Below are 15,576 nucleotides of genomic sequence, written 5' to 3' on the forward strand. Positions count from 1 at the left end.
CCCCCCGCACCCACCCGGTCCCACCCTCCGGACACCCCGCCCCGCGCCCTCCATTCTCCGGGCTTCGCTCCCGCATCCACCGCTCCCGTCCCCCGCCCTCTCTCCCCGGGGCATCCTGCCCGCCCTCCTCCAGGATATCTCCCTGCATCCTCAGTCCCCGAGCATCCCTCCCTCCCTCCCTCCCTCCCCCGTCCCCTTTCCTCGACGCATTCCTCTCCCTCATCCCTTCCCCAATCCTCCTCCCGGCCCCATGGACCCTCCCTCCCCGCTCCCGGCAGGCAGCCCCCCGACCTCGACCCCCCCGCCTCTCGCTGCCAGCAGCACCATCTCCCCCGCAGTTCCCATAGGCGCTTTCCCAGTCGGGAGCCCCGCAGCCACACTTTTCCTCGCCCACCCCAAAGCCGGGCGTCACCCCCGTCATCCCACCCCAGCCTCCCTGGACTGCCCCTGCAGCAGCCCCAGCCCCGAGCACCGGCTCCCCCCGCCTACGGCAGAGCCCCCCGGGCTGGCTCAGCTCCGGGTTGTGGCCAGGAGCCCCCGGACTTATTGAAAAGCAATAAAACTGAAGCCGAGCATCCCTGCTCCGTTCTGTCACCCGCGACTCGTCATGGAGTGAGCTCCCGTCCCACCGCACACGCCCTGCGCTGCGCTGGGTCAGGCAGTTCTTCAGTCGGGCTGGCTGTGATAAGAGCAGATTAAAAATAATCATAACAATAACGAGGAGACCCGTCACCTCTCTGGGGGACATCTCACGGCGCCTGCTCCCAGCCAAGCAGGCTGGGACTTTCAGCTTCCACCACCCCGAGGGATTAGCTGTATTTATGGATTTATCGATGTTAGCCCACCCCCCTCCGCCCCACACACCCCCCGGGGGATGCCGGAGGGTGCCTGTCCCACTGCAGGTGGCCTCAGCAGGGCCGGGTTCCAGGGAAGCAGCAGGAGCACGGGATGCTGGGCTCTCTGGAGCCCCCCTGGGTGCAGAGAAACCAACGTGCCGGGCAGGCTGCATGGGGTGGGACTTGGGGGGGAGCCAGAGCCCCCCTCCCCGGGCTGCGGGCGTGGAGCAGCTCGACAGAGCACTGTCAGAGCAGGTGAAAGAAAGGGGGAGCACCCACCTTTCCACCAGTTTTTCTACTTGCTCCATCTCACATATAGCAAATTCTGAGCACACAATGCAGTTATTGAATAAAATTATGCTTTTTTTAGTACTTGTATGCGTGTGGTTTTTAAGGCTCTGCCTAGAAACCAACCTCTGAGCCAGGAGCAGAGAGATCAGAGGGGAAAGCCAAGCCAGCCGTGGACAGCTGTGGGACACGGAGATGCAAGCGCAGCACTGTCAACCATAGCAGCTGGCAGGTGACACATCCAGCCCGTGCAGGTGACGCGCCCATCACTCCTTCCACTCCAGGAAGAAGGAGAAAGCACTCCTGGCTGGGGCAGGGATCATTAGGGAGAGTGGCCACCGCGGCCAGCCCGGGGCTGCCTCGCTTCTCCTCTCCCTGTCGCTGTCTCTGTCCCCCGTGGCGCCAGCTCTGTCCCCTCCCGCAGAGCTCTGCCTGTGCCCGTGAGGACGAGTCCTGCCTCCCCTCCGCCATCTCGCTCTCCCTGCAGGCAGCGGAGCCGAGGAGCTGCCAGCTCCATCTGCACAGTGCAGCGAGCAGCGGGCCAAGGGGCAGGACCCACAATCCCATTTCCTTGGAGCACATTGTGCTCCCGCCTCGCCAAGGGTGTTGGAAATGGGTGGCTGTAATAATGGCGCCGTGAATAACTGCAGCTCGCTCGCTGTGGCCTCCAAGCTCAGTGTGCTCCAGCTCCAGCCTCATCCCCTCCCAAGGCTGCTCCCTGCCATGACGTGCCCTGGTTTCCAACCTGCCTTATAACCTCCTGCCTTGGCCCAGGTAGCTGCAGTCCCCACACCCACCCACAAGCTCCCATCAGCACTTCCCCCATTGCAGCTGGTTTGGCTTTGAACTGTGTTCTCCTCCCATCAGGACCCCCATGGACTAGGGACACAAAACCCCCAAACAGGGACGCTGCTGCCCTGTGACAGGCAGTGCTGCCCAGACATGGAGCAGCACAAAGGGCTCATGGAGCTTTTATTGCTGCTGGTCCCGCACGGCTCTCCCAGACCTGCCTGGAGCAGAGCCTGCCCTTGGAGGCAGCATTCTGCAAACGGCATCCCTGGGGCCCTCCCCAGGGCCGGGGCGCGGGTCCCTACTCCTGCAGCAGCCCGGATACAGGGCAGCAGGTTCTCCTCTGCCACCAAACCTGGCTGTGGCTGCACTGGTGCCATCTGTTCATCAGGCACAGTCCCGTGTCATGCTGTGCTGTGGGAGCCGTGCCAAAGCTCACGGACCCTGCTGGAGCACCCGCACTGGAACCGGGCTCTGAGTGCCGCGACCGATGCGATTTGCAGCCCCGGTGAAAAGATGAGGGCACAGATGCCAGCGGCGTTTCCTGCCTCTGGAGATGAGCCCCGTTGGGTGGGGCTGCCGGTGCTCGGGTTGTGGGGGTAGCTTGGGGGAGTGCCAGGGCTCAGGTGGGAGGCATCTTGCCAGACCACCCCCCAGCTGGGGAGATGGGTGCCCTGTGGGCTCCCAGCAAGGACGCAGTAGTTGCAGGGCTGGAGTGGCGTTGGGAAGCCTCGGGCCGGGCTCTGTCCTGCTCTGCTTGCTCGGGAGTGAAAGGATTTGTCAATAGGGAACTGATGAGTCCCGAGGGCAGCGAGCTCGCCCTCCTCCCAGCACCCCCCGTCCAGCAGGTGGGCTCCTGAGGGCACACGGCCATTGCAGGCACCCACAGCAGGCTGGCCCCAAGTGCCGACTGCACCGGAGGGTCTGAACCCAGTGTCCCACCAAAACCCCCAGCGTGGGGACCCCGACCCTGCTGGCCAGACAGCACAGCAGCTCTGGAGGTTCTGACCCCCTAAGGTGTTTCTGCAGGATGCTCAGTGTGACCCGGGCAGTGCTTGGCACACGGAGCAGCCACACGCGGCGGAGACAGGAATATGCTTTCACCAGGAGAACAAGAAGAGCCTCTGATGGCTGCCATGTCCCTTGTAAACACCAACTTTGAGAGCATCAGATTACAGCCGCTGCCTCGGCTCCAAACAAGATGCTAATCGGGAGCACGGAGGCACCCTGCCTGCATCCTGCCTGCACAGGGGGGAGCACCGGGAGCCTGGTGGCACCGCAGAGGCCATGACACCCTCTCCTGCACTGCAGGACTGCCGGGGCTCGCTGCGCCCCGACCCCACACAGCACCGCGACCCAGTGCGCCCCGGGGGAACGGGAGCTGCCCGGCCCCGGCGGAACCGCTGCTCGCTTATCCCGAGTGCGTGGCAGCGAACACACCGCGCTCCGCTGCAGCCCCGCTGGGACACGCACTGCCCGTCCCCGGCAGCCGTGGGTGTGCGGGGGGTGGTTCCCAGAGAGGGCTGAGAGAACCGAACCCGCGGGCCCGGTGTCCCGGCTCCGGAGATGCTCGGTCCCACGGCCGCTCCCCGAACCTCCTCGCGGCAAGGCCGGTGTCCGGCTGCAGCCGCCGCCCCAAGGAGAGCTCGGGGAGGGCACGGCCGGGCAGGGCCATTCCCGGGGCCGCAGCTGGCGGGATTGGAGGCAGCTGCCCGCAGCGCGGGCCTCCCCCTCCCCGCTGCCCGCCGCCCCCCTTTCTCAGGCAGGAGCCGCTCCGGCCGCTCCCTGCTGAGCGGTCCGGGCTGCGGGGACGGAGCAGCCCCCGCTCCCTCCTCCTCCGAGAGGTTCCTCCCGCCGCCGGTCCCGCACAGCGCAGGGACACCGGGACCGGCCGCTCCCCGCCGCGGGGGCTCCACGCTCGGCCGGGCCGGGGTGCGCGGTGCCGGCGGGGACACGCGGGACCGCGGCTGCGCCCACGCTGCGGCAGCTGGCGCGGGGCGGCGGGGATCAGCTGCGGCCGGGGATCAGCTGCGCCCCGCGCCGCCCCGCCGGGGCCCCCCCGTTCCCTGGGGAGCGGCCCCGGCCCCCCTCGCACCGCCCGCCCTGCCCGCCCTACCTGCCCGCCGCCCTCCCGGCCCTCCCCGGGGCGGCTGGCGGCCGCCCAGCCCGGAGCTGCCCTGCTCCCTCCTCCTCCTCTTCTACTTCTCCTCCTCCCGCGGGCACAGCCCTGTCTAATCCCACGGGTGTCAAATCCACGGCGCGGCTCCGGCCGTGGCGGGGCCGGAGCGGATCGGATGGGGCGGGCGGGGAGGAAGGCGCGGGATGCTCGGGCGGGGGCAGCCGGCCGAGCCCCCCCTCCGCACACCGCAGCCATGGCAACGGCGATGGGCTGTCCCAGCCCGGCCGCAGCGCAGGGAAGGCGAGAGGGACGCAGGGAGGGAAGGAGCCGCCGGGCGATTCCTGAGGGGCTGGCACACACAGAGCCGCTGCAAGCGACCGGAGCCAATCCCCCGGCTCTCTTTGTGATGCTTCCTGACACAGATTCCCTCTCCATGGCTGACTTTGCAAGTTTCCCCATCCTCTTCCCCTCCTCGCGCGGTTCCTTTTCATGCGACTAAATTATACACGAGAGGAGGGACATGCTGGAAATTCTAGTGGCAAAATAGAAATGAGCAGATTTGCGCAGGCGGCTGCAGCCCGGCCGCCTCCGGGACTCCTGTGAGCCGAGAGGGACCGGACCTAGTCCCAGGGCAGCAGCAGCATAAAACCCGTGAATTCTGAAACCACCAAGGAAAAGGCTTTTCCTGCGGCAGCAGAGAAGCGCGGGCGTGTGGAGCAGTGGTGGGTGCCGGGACCGCGGCCCCTCACGGAGGGCGGCTGCTGTCCCAGCGCACAGCACCCTCGGGGACAGCGGGCGACGCATTCGCTTCCCCGGAGAAATGTGTTGTTTCCGAGCCAGTAAAAAATATGCAAATCTGGGAGGGCTGGGCCTCAGCCTCCGAGCAGCCTTTCTCCCCTTCCTCCCCTTCCTCCCCATCCCAGAGCTGCGCGGGGCGAGCGGAGCCCCGGGCAGCCGCGGGAAGGGAAAGGCGAGGCGGGGGAGCGCGGGGAGGCAGGCGAGGCGGTCGGGTGGGATTTGGGGTGTCACGGAGCAGGACGGGGAGATGGGCACGGGATGGGCTCCTCCAGACCGCGGGCATGCGGAGAAGGCTCCTGCTCCCGCAGCCGGGGTGGGTGGAGCATGCTGTCACTTTTTGGTGCTGGGCAAGCCCGGCATCGCTGTCGCAGGATTCCTGCCTGTGCAATGAGTCAGGAGCAGCGCTGCCACGTTTTCCTCCTACGGGCAGCGTCCCGTGGCGGGTCGGTCGTGCTCCGCACCGGGACGCACCCGCACACGCGGTGCTGCTTCAGCTCCGACGCCACGTGGGTGGGTGAATCTCCGGCAGAGACTCTCCGGGGAAACCCCTCTGTTGGGAAGGATGAGGACACCGACCTGCAGCTCGGACGAGATGTGGAGCGCCTGGCTCAGGCAGTGATCCCACGGGACACGGGCATATTCCTGTGCCTGCGTCCCACCTCCTCTGCCAGACAATGAAACACTGCCCTCCTTCCCAAGTCGCAGCAGAACAAATAAAGCAAGCGCCATATGGTGCCAAGACACGCTGGAAATGGGGCCAAGCCCAGGAGGTAGGGGAGGTGGCAAGCCTCCATCCCCACACCAGTCCCCATCGCCAGCTCCAAGCCAGGGCTGTCCTTGGGGGACATGTGTCCTTGCCCACTCCTCCTCCTCCCCCCGCAGCCACTGCCCTGCTGCCAGGCACAGCTCTGCATTTCAGCCGTGGCTTTGCCTGCAGTCCTGGGGGAGCACAGAGACCAAAGCTGCCCCCGAGAGCACTTTCTCCTCTAAGGGCTGGCCCGGGGACACAGGTGTCACCGGTGGACTGACATTGTTGTCAGACCATGCATGCCCTGCACCCTGCCATGGGATAGGAGTGGGACCACAGGAAGCTTGTCCCCACAGGGGCTGGAGGAGAAGCAGGAGGAGAAGCCTCCCACCTGCTCCAGGCTGCCGCAGATACCCCACTGCAAGAAGAAAGTGGCACCATGTTCCTGCCTGTCACAGCAATCCTCCTGCCTGCATCCTCCCACAGCCCTGCAGCTCCTGGATACCCTGTGTGTTTTCAGGCGAGTCACCTCCAAGCACAGGCAGCCAGCAGTGAGGTCCCTCCCAGGAGATTTGGGCACCCTATGGCAGAGCTTTCAGAGGTGCTGAGCGCCTGCAATTCCCTGCAGCCTGCTCTGTGGAGCAGAACACCTCCCTCCCAGCCTGCCCTGGCTGCCCCAGGCCTGACGCAGGAGAGCAGATCCCAGAGTTTCCTTGGGGGCAGGATATGATGAGCTCCTGGGGGAAGAGGGGAACTCCAGGAGCCCTTCACACTCTAACAGACCTTCTGCATGTGTGGCAAGCAGATGCCAGCCTCATCTGTGCCTGGGAGCCAGGTCACAGAGCTCGTGTGACACCTACCCCCCTGCCACCCTCATTCACCCCTTTCCCTCTGCAAGGGCCTCCAAAAGTGAAACACCTGCCTCTGTCCTCCAGGTTGAATCAAAGGGAGGATCTCTTTTGTATTTGAAGTTTTGTAGCCACAGGGCTCAACTCTCTCACTGCAAATGTGAGTAGATCATTTGCACCTGAGTCACAGAGATGAGAATCAAGTAAGTTGTGCAAGCAAAGGACTTTGTTGAATCATACACAAAAATGTTGGGATGATAAGGATCAGACAGGACCCAGGAGTAGCCCACAGATCTCTCCATCTCTGTGCCATCCTGCTTCCTACTTTAAAGAGGCAGCACTGCCTGATGTGTGTGTGTCATGACCTGGCTCCATCCCTACCTATCTATGCTCCCATGACCTGGCTCCATCTTCTCTGCCTTAACTATGGATCCTCTGGGAATGCTCCACACCAATGAGTGCTTGACAGCTGCTCTGCAGATCCAAAGCACTGTGTGAAAATAGTATTATTTATTGACAATGTTAGAGGTAACGGGAAAAGCAAGAGGCAGCCTTGTCCTGCACAGCCTACCTGGATCCCTGCAGAGGGAAAGCGAGCAAGGCTGAGGGTCCCAGCTTGGTGCTGTTTGCTGACCAGTGGCTGTGGAGGTCTGCTCTCATCCCAGTCCCAGCTCCACTTGGGCTTCTTACCCACCACGTGTTGATAAACAGAAAAAAAATGTACAATGGCTGCATTGAAGTTCCCAGTTAAACAGAACAGCAGTGGCTGCTCGGAAGGGGAACTTCTGCATTATCTTTTGCTCTGTTAATTTAGAGGTGGGACTTGCTGAAACAGGGACAATCCACAGGGCAAGATCTGGATTGTTGAACACCCCCAGTGTGAGATCTCAGGCAGGGTTTAATGCCAGTAGGCAAAAGAACAGCAGCAACCCCAAGAACAAAGGGGACACGGGTATTTTGGGGCAGGCTGACTCCTAGGAGAAGGGGAAGGAATCACTGGGAGAAGTGGGGCTAGCCCATGCCATATTCCAGCACATGCAGCTGCAAGGTGAGGCCACAGATCCCAGTTGGATCACCAGGTGCTGAGTGGCAATGGGCTCCAGCAGAGGCCAGGGATCCTGCCTGGATCACCAGGCAGCGATTGGCAGCAGGCTCTGCTGAGGATCCAGCTCTGGCACCACAGCCACACACACAGGGCAGTGTCCAGCTGCTGCAGAGGGAGCACAGCTGAACCCAGCAAGGTTCTGACTGCAGACAGCAACAGCACAGGCAGGGAGAGCAGGAAGGAAGCCCAGGCAGGGAGCACAAGCAGAGGAACAGAGGCAGGGAACCCAGGCAAGAGTGCCAGCAGCAGCAGCCTACCTAGGGGAGAACCAGGGAAAGCCTGGGGCCCACGCTGTGACCCAGGACCTTGCTGCTTCCCAAGCCCCTGATGGTGTGACAATCCAGGGGTCTGCAGCCTGGTTTGTGCTGAGTTGGCAGGGTCCTGGCAGGACCCTGTGCCTGGAGGAGGCACGGCAGGCTCAGCCCAGAGCAATCTGTTGGGATTGAAGTGGGAGGTGAATTAACGGCAGGGGAAGAACGACTCCCCGGTAGCTCCAAAGTCAGCAAGGAGCCGAGCTCTAACGAGCCTCGAGGAGGCTGGAGCCCTCCGTGCCATTTCATCTCTGCTGCTCTGCGTCGGATTTCCCAGGAGCCCTGCAGCCTCGGCCACATTAATTATGCAAATGAAAAGGTGATGCCAACTCACCGTTCCTCGGTAGGGTCCCCGCGAGGGAAGTTGGGCCCGGGCAGTGCCCTGGCTGGGGCAGGGAGGGTCCGGAGCACACCAGGCAGGATGGATGTTTGCAATAATTATCCAGTCATCCCCTTCAAGTGTACTGCAGCCATAGCAACAGACAGATGTTCTGTCCCAGCCAGAGTCCGCAGCGAGCTGGGGAGGGAAGCACAAAAATTAACCCGTTCAGCCCTAGGATGGCACAGAATCCACTTTATCCTGGGACCATCCCACACTTGGGACATCCCTGAGGAAATCAGGCAAAAACCTAATCACATGGTCCCCAAATTAATCCAGGAGAAATTGCCCCAGTGCTGTCTGACACAGAAAGTTGGATGAGAATCAGCAGCATCCCCTGGGATGGGGTATGGCTTTGGGAGGGCTCTGCTGTCTCCTGTCCCACATGGAAATAGCGTGGCTGAAGCTCAGCATCTCCTGGGGGTGATGCTGCAGGTGAGGCTTTTCAGCTGTGCTGGTCACCAGCCTTTGGACAAGGATGGATGGCATCAGGAACGTGCTCAGGGACAGCCACAAGCAGCTCTGCCATCAACAGCCACACAGTGCCCTCAGCACAGACCCTGCTGGGCACCCAGCTGGGCAGGAGGGATGGATGAGACACATGGACCAGTGTCCACCTCTGAGTTAACAGCTGGGTCAAAGCCTTTAAAGTATTTGGAGGTGGGATGCAGCCAGACTGAAGTAGAGCTGGCATTTCATTTTCCTGCTGCTGTACAAGTTCCCAGGATTCAGCCTGAGTCCATTAAATCTCACCCAGAAAGATCACCACAATGTCCCCCAACACACCAAAAACATGAACCCAGCTTTCCCTGGGCCCTGCTGAGCAGGCAGCACTCCCCAGGCACAAGGTGTCTTCTCCCCCTTCCAGGAATTCCTGCCAGCATTGGCATTTAAATGTTGTAAGCCAAAGGCCAGACCCCTATGGGTGGGTCCTCTGGAAGGATCAGAGCTGCCCACCCCAGCTTTCCCCTCCTGTGCCAGCTGTGCCCAGGGGTCCTGAAGAAAGCAATGCCCTGATTTCAGAGTAGGCTCATTGGAAAGCCCCATCCAGATGTTTGCAGCTGCAGATGCTGCTGGAGTGTACCCATGGTGAGGGTTTCAAAGGAGGGCAAAGGGGCTGGATAGGGTGGCCTGAGCAGATGTGCCTGGAGTAACAGATCACACCTGGAAAAATGGAGAGGACCTTGCTCTGGACTGGTGGAGGAAGACAGACCCCCCAGCACTGAATTAGAGAATCAAGGAACCACAGAACTGCAAAGGACAGAAAAGACCTCTAAGATCATCGAGTCCAACTGTTAACCCAACACAACTGTGAGAGGTCACAGGAACAGTCTTACTCCTTCAACTGTAAGATTATTTTTGGTTCATAGTCCTTCCCTCTTGTTCTCTCCACGCAGACAATGAGATCTCCAGCTTGCCGAGGGCACCCCAGCTCCTCCTGGCTGCTCCTGGCTGCTCCTGGCGCGCTGCTGACAGCTTGTGCCGCCTCAGCACAGCCTAGCCTGGAAATCTGTGGTCTCCTGGTTGTTTTTTTTTTTTTTTTTTCCTTTTTCCCTTCTTTCTCCTGAAGAGAAAAAGCAAGGAAGGGTGAATTTGCTGGTCTTGAAACTGAGGGAGACGTGGCATCATGTGCAGTCACAGAGGATGTGGGCAGGTGCCATCAGCCTTCCCCACGCAGCTCTGGGAATGGAGCTCAGCCCTGCTCTGCAGCTCCCTGGCTGTTCCTGCCCAGGCTCCCACACAGCTCTGGCAGCTGCTGGGTATTTCAGTTCTTCCCCACGGCGCCAGGCTACCCCACTCCTTCTGTGGCTCTTCCCCCAAGCACATCAATCCAGTGGCCACGTGGTTTGATTCCCAGCCTGCTGAAGAGACACCGGAGACTGAATAAGAAAGTGGGAAAAATGTCTATTATTTCCACAAATCCCCTCTCAATCTGTGACTCTGGCTGCTCTGCTTCTCTAAGTCCCAGGCCTCTTCCAAGCAGAAGTCCAACCAAATGATGTTTGGTGCTGTGATACAGACAGAAATCCAAGAGGCTTCAGAAGGAATCCACACTCCTTGCTGACTTCCTTCAGCTGCTTTGACTTATTATCTGACCTGGATCTAAATTAGGTTTTGATTAAAGTCAAGAATAATTCTACTTGGGGAAACCTCATTGTTTATGCTCAGAGTTAGCAAAAGCTACAGGAGAATTAAATCCGATTTCTCACACTGGGCACAGAGACCCCAGTGGGACCCCTGGCAGTGCCCAGTGCCCGCTGTGAGAGGCAGCCACACTGGGCCATGTCACCCAGAACCTGACCAAACTCTTCTTTGCAGCCACCAGGTTCTTTTCCTAATTCTTCTCTGAGGTCACTCCTGTGGACCCTGATGATTCCAATGCTTGGTCAGCATCTCCTTGTTTCAGACAGGGATATTCATGGTCTGTTCATTTTCACTCCTCTTGCCCTCAGGTGGTGCCAGGGTTTAGCCCATGTCCCTCCCCTGTGTCTATCTCTGGTTTTCCACAAATGTGTCTTCTCTCAGCATCCATTTCTCAGAGATCAGGGAGCTGAGTCATCTCTGTAAGACACTCTCCTCTCTCCTGAACAACCCAGCAAACTCTCTCTGCACTAGTTTCAGGCTAAATTCTCTCAGTGTGGCTCACCAGAACCAGGTGGCAGTCCAAAGTGTTGCCAGAGCCCTCATACTTTTCTCTGCCTTCCTTGAAATGACTCTCCCAAGACAATTTGGGCTCATTTCCCCTTTCCATCCTGCTGGTGGATCACTGATCACCCCTTGGTAGATCACACATCTCCACCCAGCCTTGGGCAGGTGAACATCTCAGATGCAGACAGAGACACACACACACTCCCTTTGTGTTTGATGGGAAGAATGAGGCACTTCCAGTGTCTCACTCCCCAGGGAGTGTTCAGAGGTTGGAGATGTATGGTTTCTGTGGGTGCTCATTGTCTCACACTGTCTGTAGAGACAGTTGAGACACCCAGGTACCACTGGCTGTCCAGCTGTCAATGTAAAGTTGCCAGAGCCAAACATCATCCATGGTGATGCCATAAGTACCTCAAAATTCTCTGTCCCTCTTCAAGGAAGCACTCCTGGATGCCAGCACAAGGGATGGTTATTAACACCTGAGTTCCCTTTGTGTGGCTTGGCACTAAATGGTGTCTAAGGTTGGGCTGGGTGCTGTCCTGCCCACTCCTCTGCCTGGCTCTCATCCCACCCAGCAACTCTCAGGGGCAGCCAGTAAATAGTTCCAGTTTTAGCTCTCCTCAAGTACGAGTCCAGATGATGACCAACAAGACCAGGTGTTCAAGGTTGGACAGGGCTTGGAGCAACCTGGTCTAGTGGAAGGTGCCCCCGCCCCATGCAGGGTGCTGGTACAAGATGGTCTTAAGGTCCTTTCCAACCCAAACCATTCCATGTTTCTATGATCATTGGAGTATTTAATGAGACGTCTCTGGCAGCATGGCAGGATTTCTTCCCATCTTGTATGTTGTTCAGACCTCAGTAGGTCCCAACTGCTTTGCCCTGTGCATGTCCAATCCCTGGTCCAGCTGAGCATTTGTGTCAGAAGACCAAAAATTTCTTTAGAACAAAACACAACTTGTATGAAGTTAGAAAGGCACCTAAAAGAGGAAAGAGCAGCAGAGTGCTTAGATAAAACCCAAATCCAACTTTTTAAAATGTAGTATAAATAGCAATGGCCCTGGAGTCACCACGTTTGTCTATAAAAAAGCCATCAGCAGAGACCCTTTGCTGAACACACCCAGTATCTGACAGCCTGAACCAACAGCTGAAAGTTCAGCAAACAATTCCTCTTTCTTCTTCCCCTACCTTTAAGGACAAGAGTGCCTCAACATCATGCATCCTAATCTGGAGTGTCATGAGATTGCTCATGCAGTGCAAGTCAAACCCTCACTGGGTCCATGCTGGATTTGATCTAAAACATTGGTCTGAACCTTCAAGCCAGGTGTGAATGGTCTCCCTGAATCCTCACTCTGAGGACATCAGTTCTTGGTGTGACTGGCTTTGCATCCACAAACTGGGGGAACTCATGAACATGCTCACCAGAGAGGGACCCTCTGCTTTGCTTTATAAGTGGACCCCAAACCTTCCAATGGTTGGGCTGAGGTAGGAGAAGACTTCTGCCCCTATGGTGCTGCAAGAGGACATTTCCTTTGCACCAGCTCCTCAGTAGCTCAACTGCAAGGTGGGGAATTCAGTGGTGACCTCAGTGAGGAAGTCTGCTCATGGTGAAAAGTGCAGCATCTATTCTGGGTAGAACAACTCCTTGGCAGAAGGAAAATGTTCTTTCATTCCCTTCCTTGCTCAACATTTCCTGCAAAGTGGCTGGACTCCAGAAAAAAGGATTTACCCTGGCTCTCCTGACCATCCAATGGTCCCCACATCTCTCACATTGCTGACTCAAGCTCTCATAGGATCCCCCATAGGCTCACTTGTTCCAGCCAGCTCTGAACAACAGCTCAGCCAGTCACTGCTTTGTCTGGGACAAGTGTATGCCCAGGGGCTGGAGCAGGCTGAGAGCCGAGCCTGACTTTATCCACAAATTGATTGCAAGAAAGTTGCCCACTGAACACAAATTCTGCAGAACATCCTTTTCTTTTCTTCCATTTCCATCCACGCACCGCTCCTCACAGCCATCTCTGGATAAAGCCATGCTTCCATGGCTGGCTGAGGCTTCAGAGGATGTCCATCCTGTTTGTAGCAGCCATCAGAAATCCCGCAGCACACCAGTGAGTTCCTGTAGGCATCCTGCACAACGTGCCTGGGGGTGAAAGCCCACAACAGGGAAGACCCTCTGAGCTGCCCAAGTCCCTCTCCAATGGTTTCATGCTGGGCCCAGAGCAAACTGGATGGTGACACTGAGAATTTTTTGAGAATTTTTTGTCTGCCTAGGCGCAGTCAATATGATCTACCGTGGCACATTGCAACAAGCAATGCCAATGCTCCAGTGTCATGGACATCCCCTGGTTTCACCATACCCCCTGTGGCATGGCTAACCCGTGGCTCAGCTCCTGCAGCATTCCATTCTCACTTCAAGGTCTTTTGGATGGACACCATGTGACTGGCACAGAACAAGGGACAGTGAAGAAAATTGCCCTTCAGCCATCAAGTGCCCTCATCTTCCCCTATCTCCAGCCTTGGCACGTGGCTCTGGGTGGGCATGGAGCACATGTGGCACTGGTGGACAAAGCAGGAGCACATGAATGGCACTGCCAGGTGGGCACGGAGCACATAGGTGGCACCAATGGGCAGACTGGGACCACATGTCTGCATTAATGGACAGAAAACCCAGATATGGCAGTGATGGACAGACTGGGAGCATGCAGGTCACTGATGGACAGGGAGCATGGGTATGGGACAGATGGAACACACGTGTGGCACTCAAGGACTGACTGGGACCACATGTGTGGCAGTGATGGACAGACAAGGAACTGGTGTGGCGGCACCAACAGACAGACCAGAAGCAGAAACGTGGCACTTTTGGGTGAGCATGGAGCATGCATGTGGCACTAATGGAGAGACCAGGAGCACATATGTGGCATTGATGGACAGACATGGAACACATATGACACCAACAGACAGAAGAATGGCACACCCATGACACTGCTGAGCGGGCATGGAACATGCATGTGGCACTAATGGACAGACCAGGAGCACACGCGTGGCACTGATGGACAAGCAGCACACGCGTGGGACCAGCGAACAGACCGGGAGCGTATGTGTGGCACTGATGGGCAGACCGGGAGCACACGCGTGGCACCACCAGCATCTCGGCACATGCGTGTGAGCGCCGGGCAGAGCCCGAGCCGCAGCCGCCGGCCGGGACGGGCCGCCCCATCTCGCCCCCCCGGGGCCCGCCGTGGCCGCCCTCGCCTCCGCCCCCTCGGGGCCGGAGCATCGGGACCGCGTCCCGACCCCCCCCGCTCGCCCCGCAGTGGCGGCGCTCGGTCCCGCCGCGGGACAGCCGCGGCTGCGGGGCGCGGGGCGGATGCGGAGGGCGGGGGAGCGGAGCGAGGCACCGGGGCCGGGGTCCGGCCTTTGTCTCCCGCTCCAGGGGCCGGCAGGACCGCGGCTGCCCCGGGGCCGGGCTTGGGGCGGGGTGCGGCTCTCCCGGTCCGGCGGGACAAGCCGCAGCCGCTCCGGTCAACCGAGGGCGCTGCGGGGCGATCCCGGTCCTCGCGGCGGGTGGCGGACCCCCCCTCTTCACCTTCCCACCGCCGCTCCCGCTGCCCCCGCGGCTCCTCCCCGGCTCTGCGGCGGCTCGGCAGGTGCCCGCCTCCGCCCCCGCCGGCCCGTCCCGCCGCACACGTGCGCCCGCGCCCCGCCGGCCCTTTGTCTGGGACCGGCACCGGGACCCGCGCCCACCGACACCCCCTACCCCGCCTCGGCCGCTCGCCCCCCCGCTCCGCTATCCCGTACGGGGCCGTATGGCCGGGGAGCGGGGAAGCGGGGGGGGAGAAGAGGCGGCCCAGCCAGGGGAGCGCATCCCACCGGAGCTGGGGCGGGGGGAGCAGCTGCCCCGGGGCCGGGGCTTGAAGTGGGGGGGGAACGACCCGTCGGTGGCGGCGAGGCCGCTCTAACAGGTGGGATCCCGCTGAGAGGAGGAGGCGGCCGGAGGGGGGCGGAGGAGGCAGGGACGGGCGGGCGGGCGGGCGGGCGGAGGGAGGGAGGGAGGGGGACGAGCCGGAGCCGCCTGTGATCCTGTGACAGGAGCGGCTGCTGCTGCTGCTGGCGCCGCCGGTACCTCCCTCCGGTCGCTGTCCGAGCCCCGGTGCTCCCCCCCCCCTCCCCGTTACAGCGGCCACCACCCCTCCTGCGCCTCTTGCTCCCCGCTCCATCCCGCCCGTCGCCCCCGCAGCCCGTCCCGGGAGCGCCGCTGTCCCTCCGCCCGCTCCGGGACAGGGCGCGGGGCCGGGCGCCGCCGCTGCTGCTGCTACCGCCGCCGTTACCGCCGCCGCCGGTCGGGCGATGCCGAAGCCGCCGTTACTGCTGCGGGGGAGCCGCCCCGGGGACAGCGAGCTGGGGCGGCAGTTCCGGGACTGGTGCCTGCGCACCTACGGGGACTCGGCCAAAACCAAGACGGTGACCCGGAGCAAGTACCAGCGCATCGCCGAGGTGCTGCAGGGGGGAACCGGCTCCGGCGGCGGCTCCGGCGGGGGGGAGAAAGGCAAGTTCCAGTTCTGGGTCCGGTCCAAGGGCTTCCGCCTGGGAAACGGCACCAGGGAGGCGACGAAGATGGGTCAAGTGGTGGTATATGTGCCGGTGAAAACGGGAACGGTTAGTGCGCTCCGTGCCCCGGGGGCTCTGTGTCTGTCTGTCTGCCTGCCTGT

At 60.4% G+C, this 15,576-nt stretch overlaps 1 protein-coding gene and 1 long non-coding RNA gene across 4 annotated transcripts in view; one reads left to right on the forward strand and one right to left on the reverse strand.

Annotated features, from left to right (window-relative positions):
* Positions 1 to 357: 357 nt before the first annotated feature.
* On the reverse strand, positions 358 to 15,487 carry LOC115497964 (uncharacterized). Of its 3 annotated transcripts, XR_012051522.1 has the most exons (6): positions 15,347 to 15,487; positions 8,177 to 8,359; positions 6,998 to 7,964; positions 4,030 to 6,916; positions 1,251 to 1,431; positions 358 to 679 (listed from the first exon to the last, which is right to left on the reverse strand). It is a non-coding gene; the product is annotated as an uncharacterized lncRNA (long non-coding RNA). The 3 variants fall into 3 exon arrangements; XR_012051521.1 differs by having other exon boundaries at positions 1,251 to 1,304; positions 4,030 to 7,964; XR_012051520.1 differs by having other exon boundaries at positions 359 to 679; positions 4,030 to 7,964.
* The window catches only part of NOL4L (nucleolar protein 4 like), a 63,924-nt gene continuing 63,295 nt past the window's right edge, over positions 14,948 to 15,576 (forward strand). Inside the window, exon 1 of the mRNA XM_030288992.4 lies at positions 14,948 to 15,523. Coding sequence (XP_030144852.1) covers positions 15,215 to 15,523 — 309 coding nt within the window. The 5' untranslated portion in view covers positions 14,948 to 15,214. The remainder of the gene's footprint in view (positions 15,524 to 15,576) is intronic.

This window comes from Taeniopygia guttata, chromosome 20, assembly GCF_048771995.1.
Source record: "Taeniopygia guttata chromosome 20, bTaeGut7.mat, whole genome shotgun sequence".
In the NCBI taxonomy this organism is placed as follows: Eukaryota; Metazoa; Chordata; class Aves; order Passeriformes; family Estrildidae; genus Taeniopygia; species Taeniopygia guttata.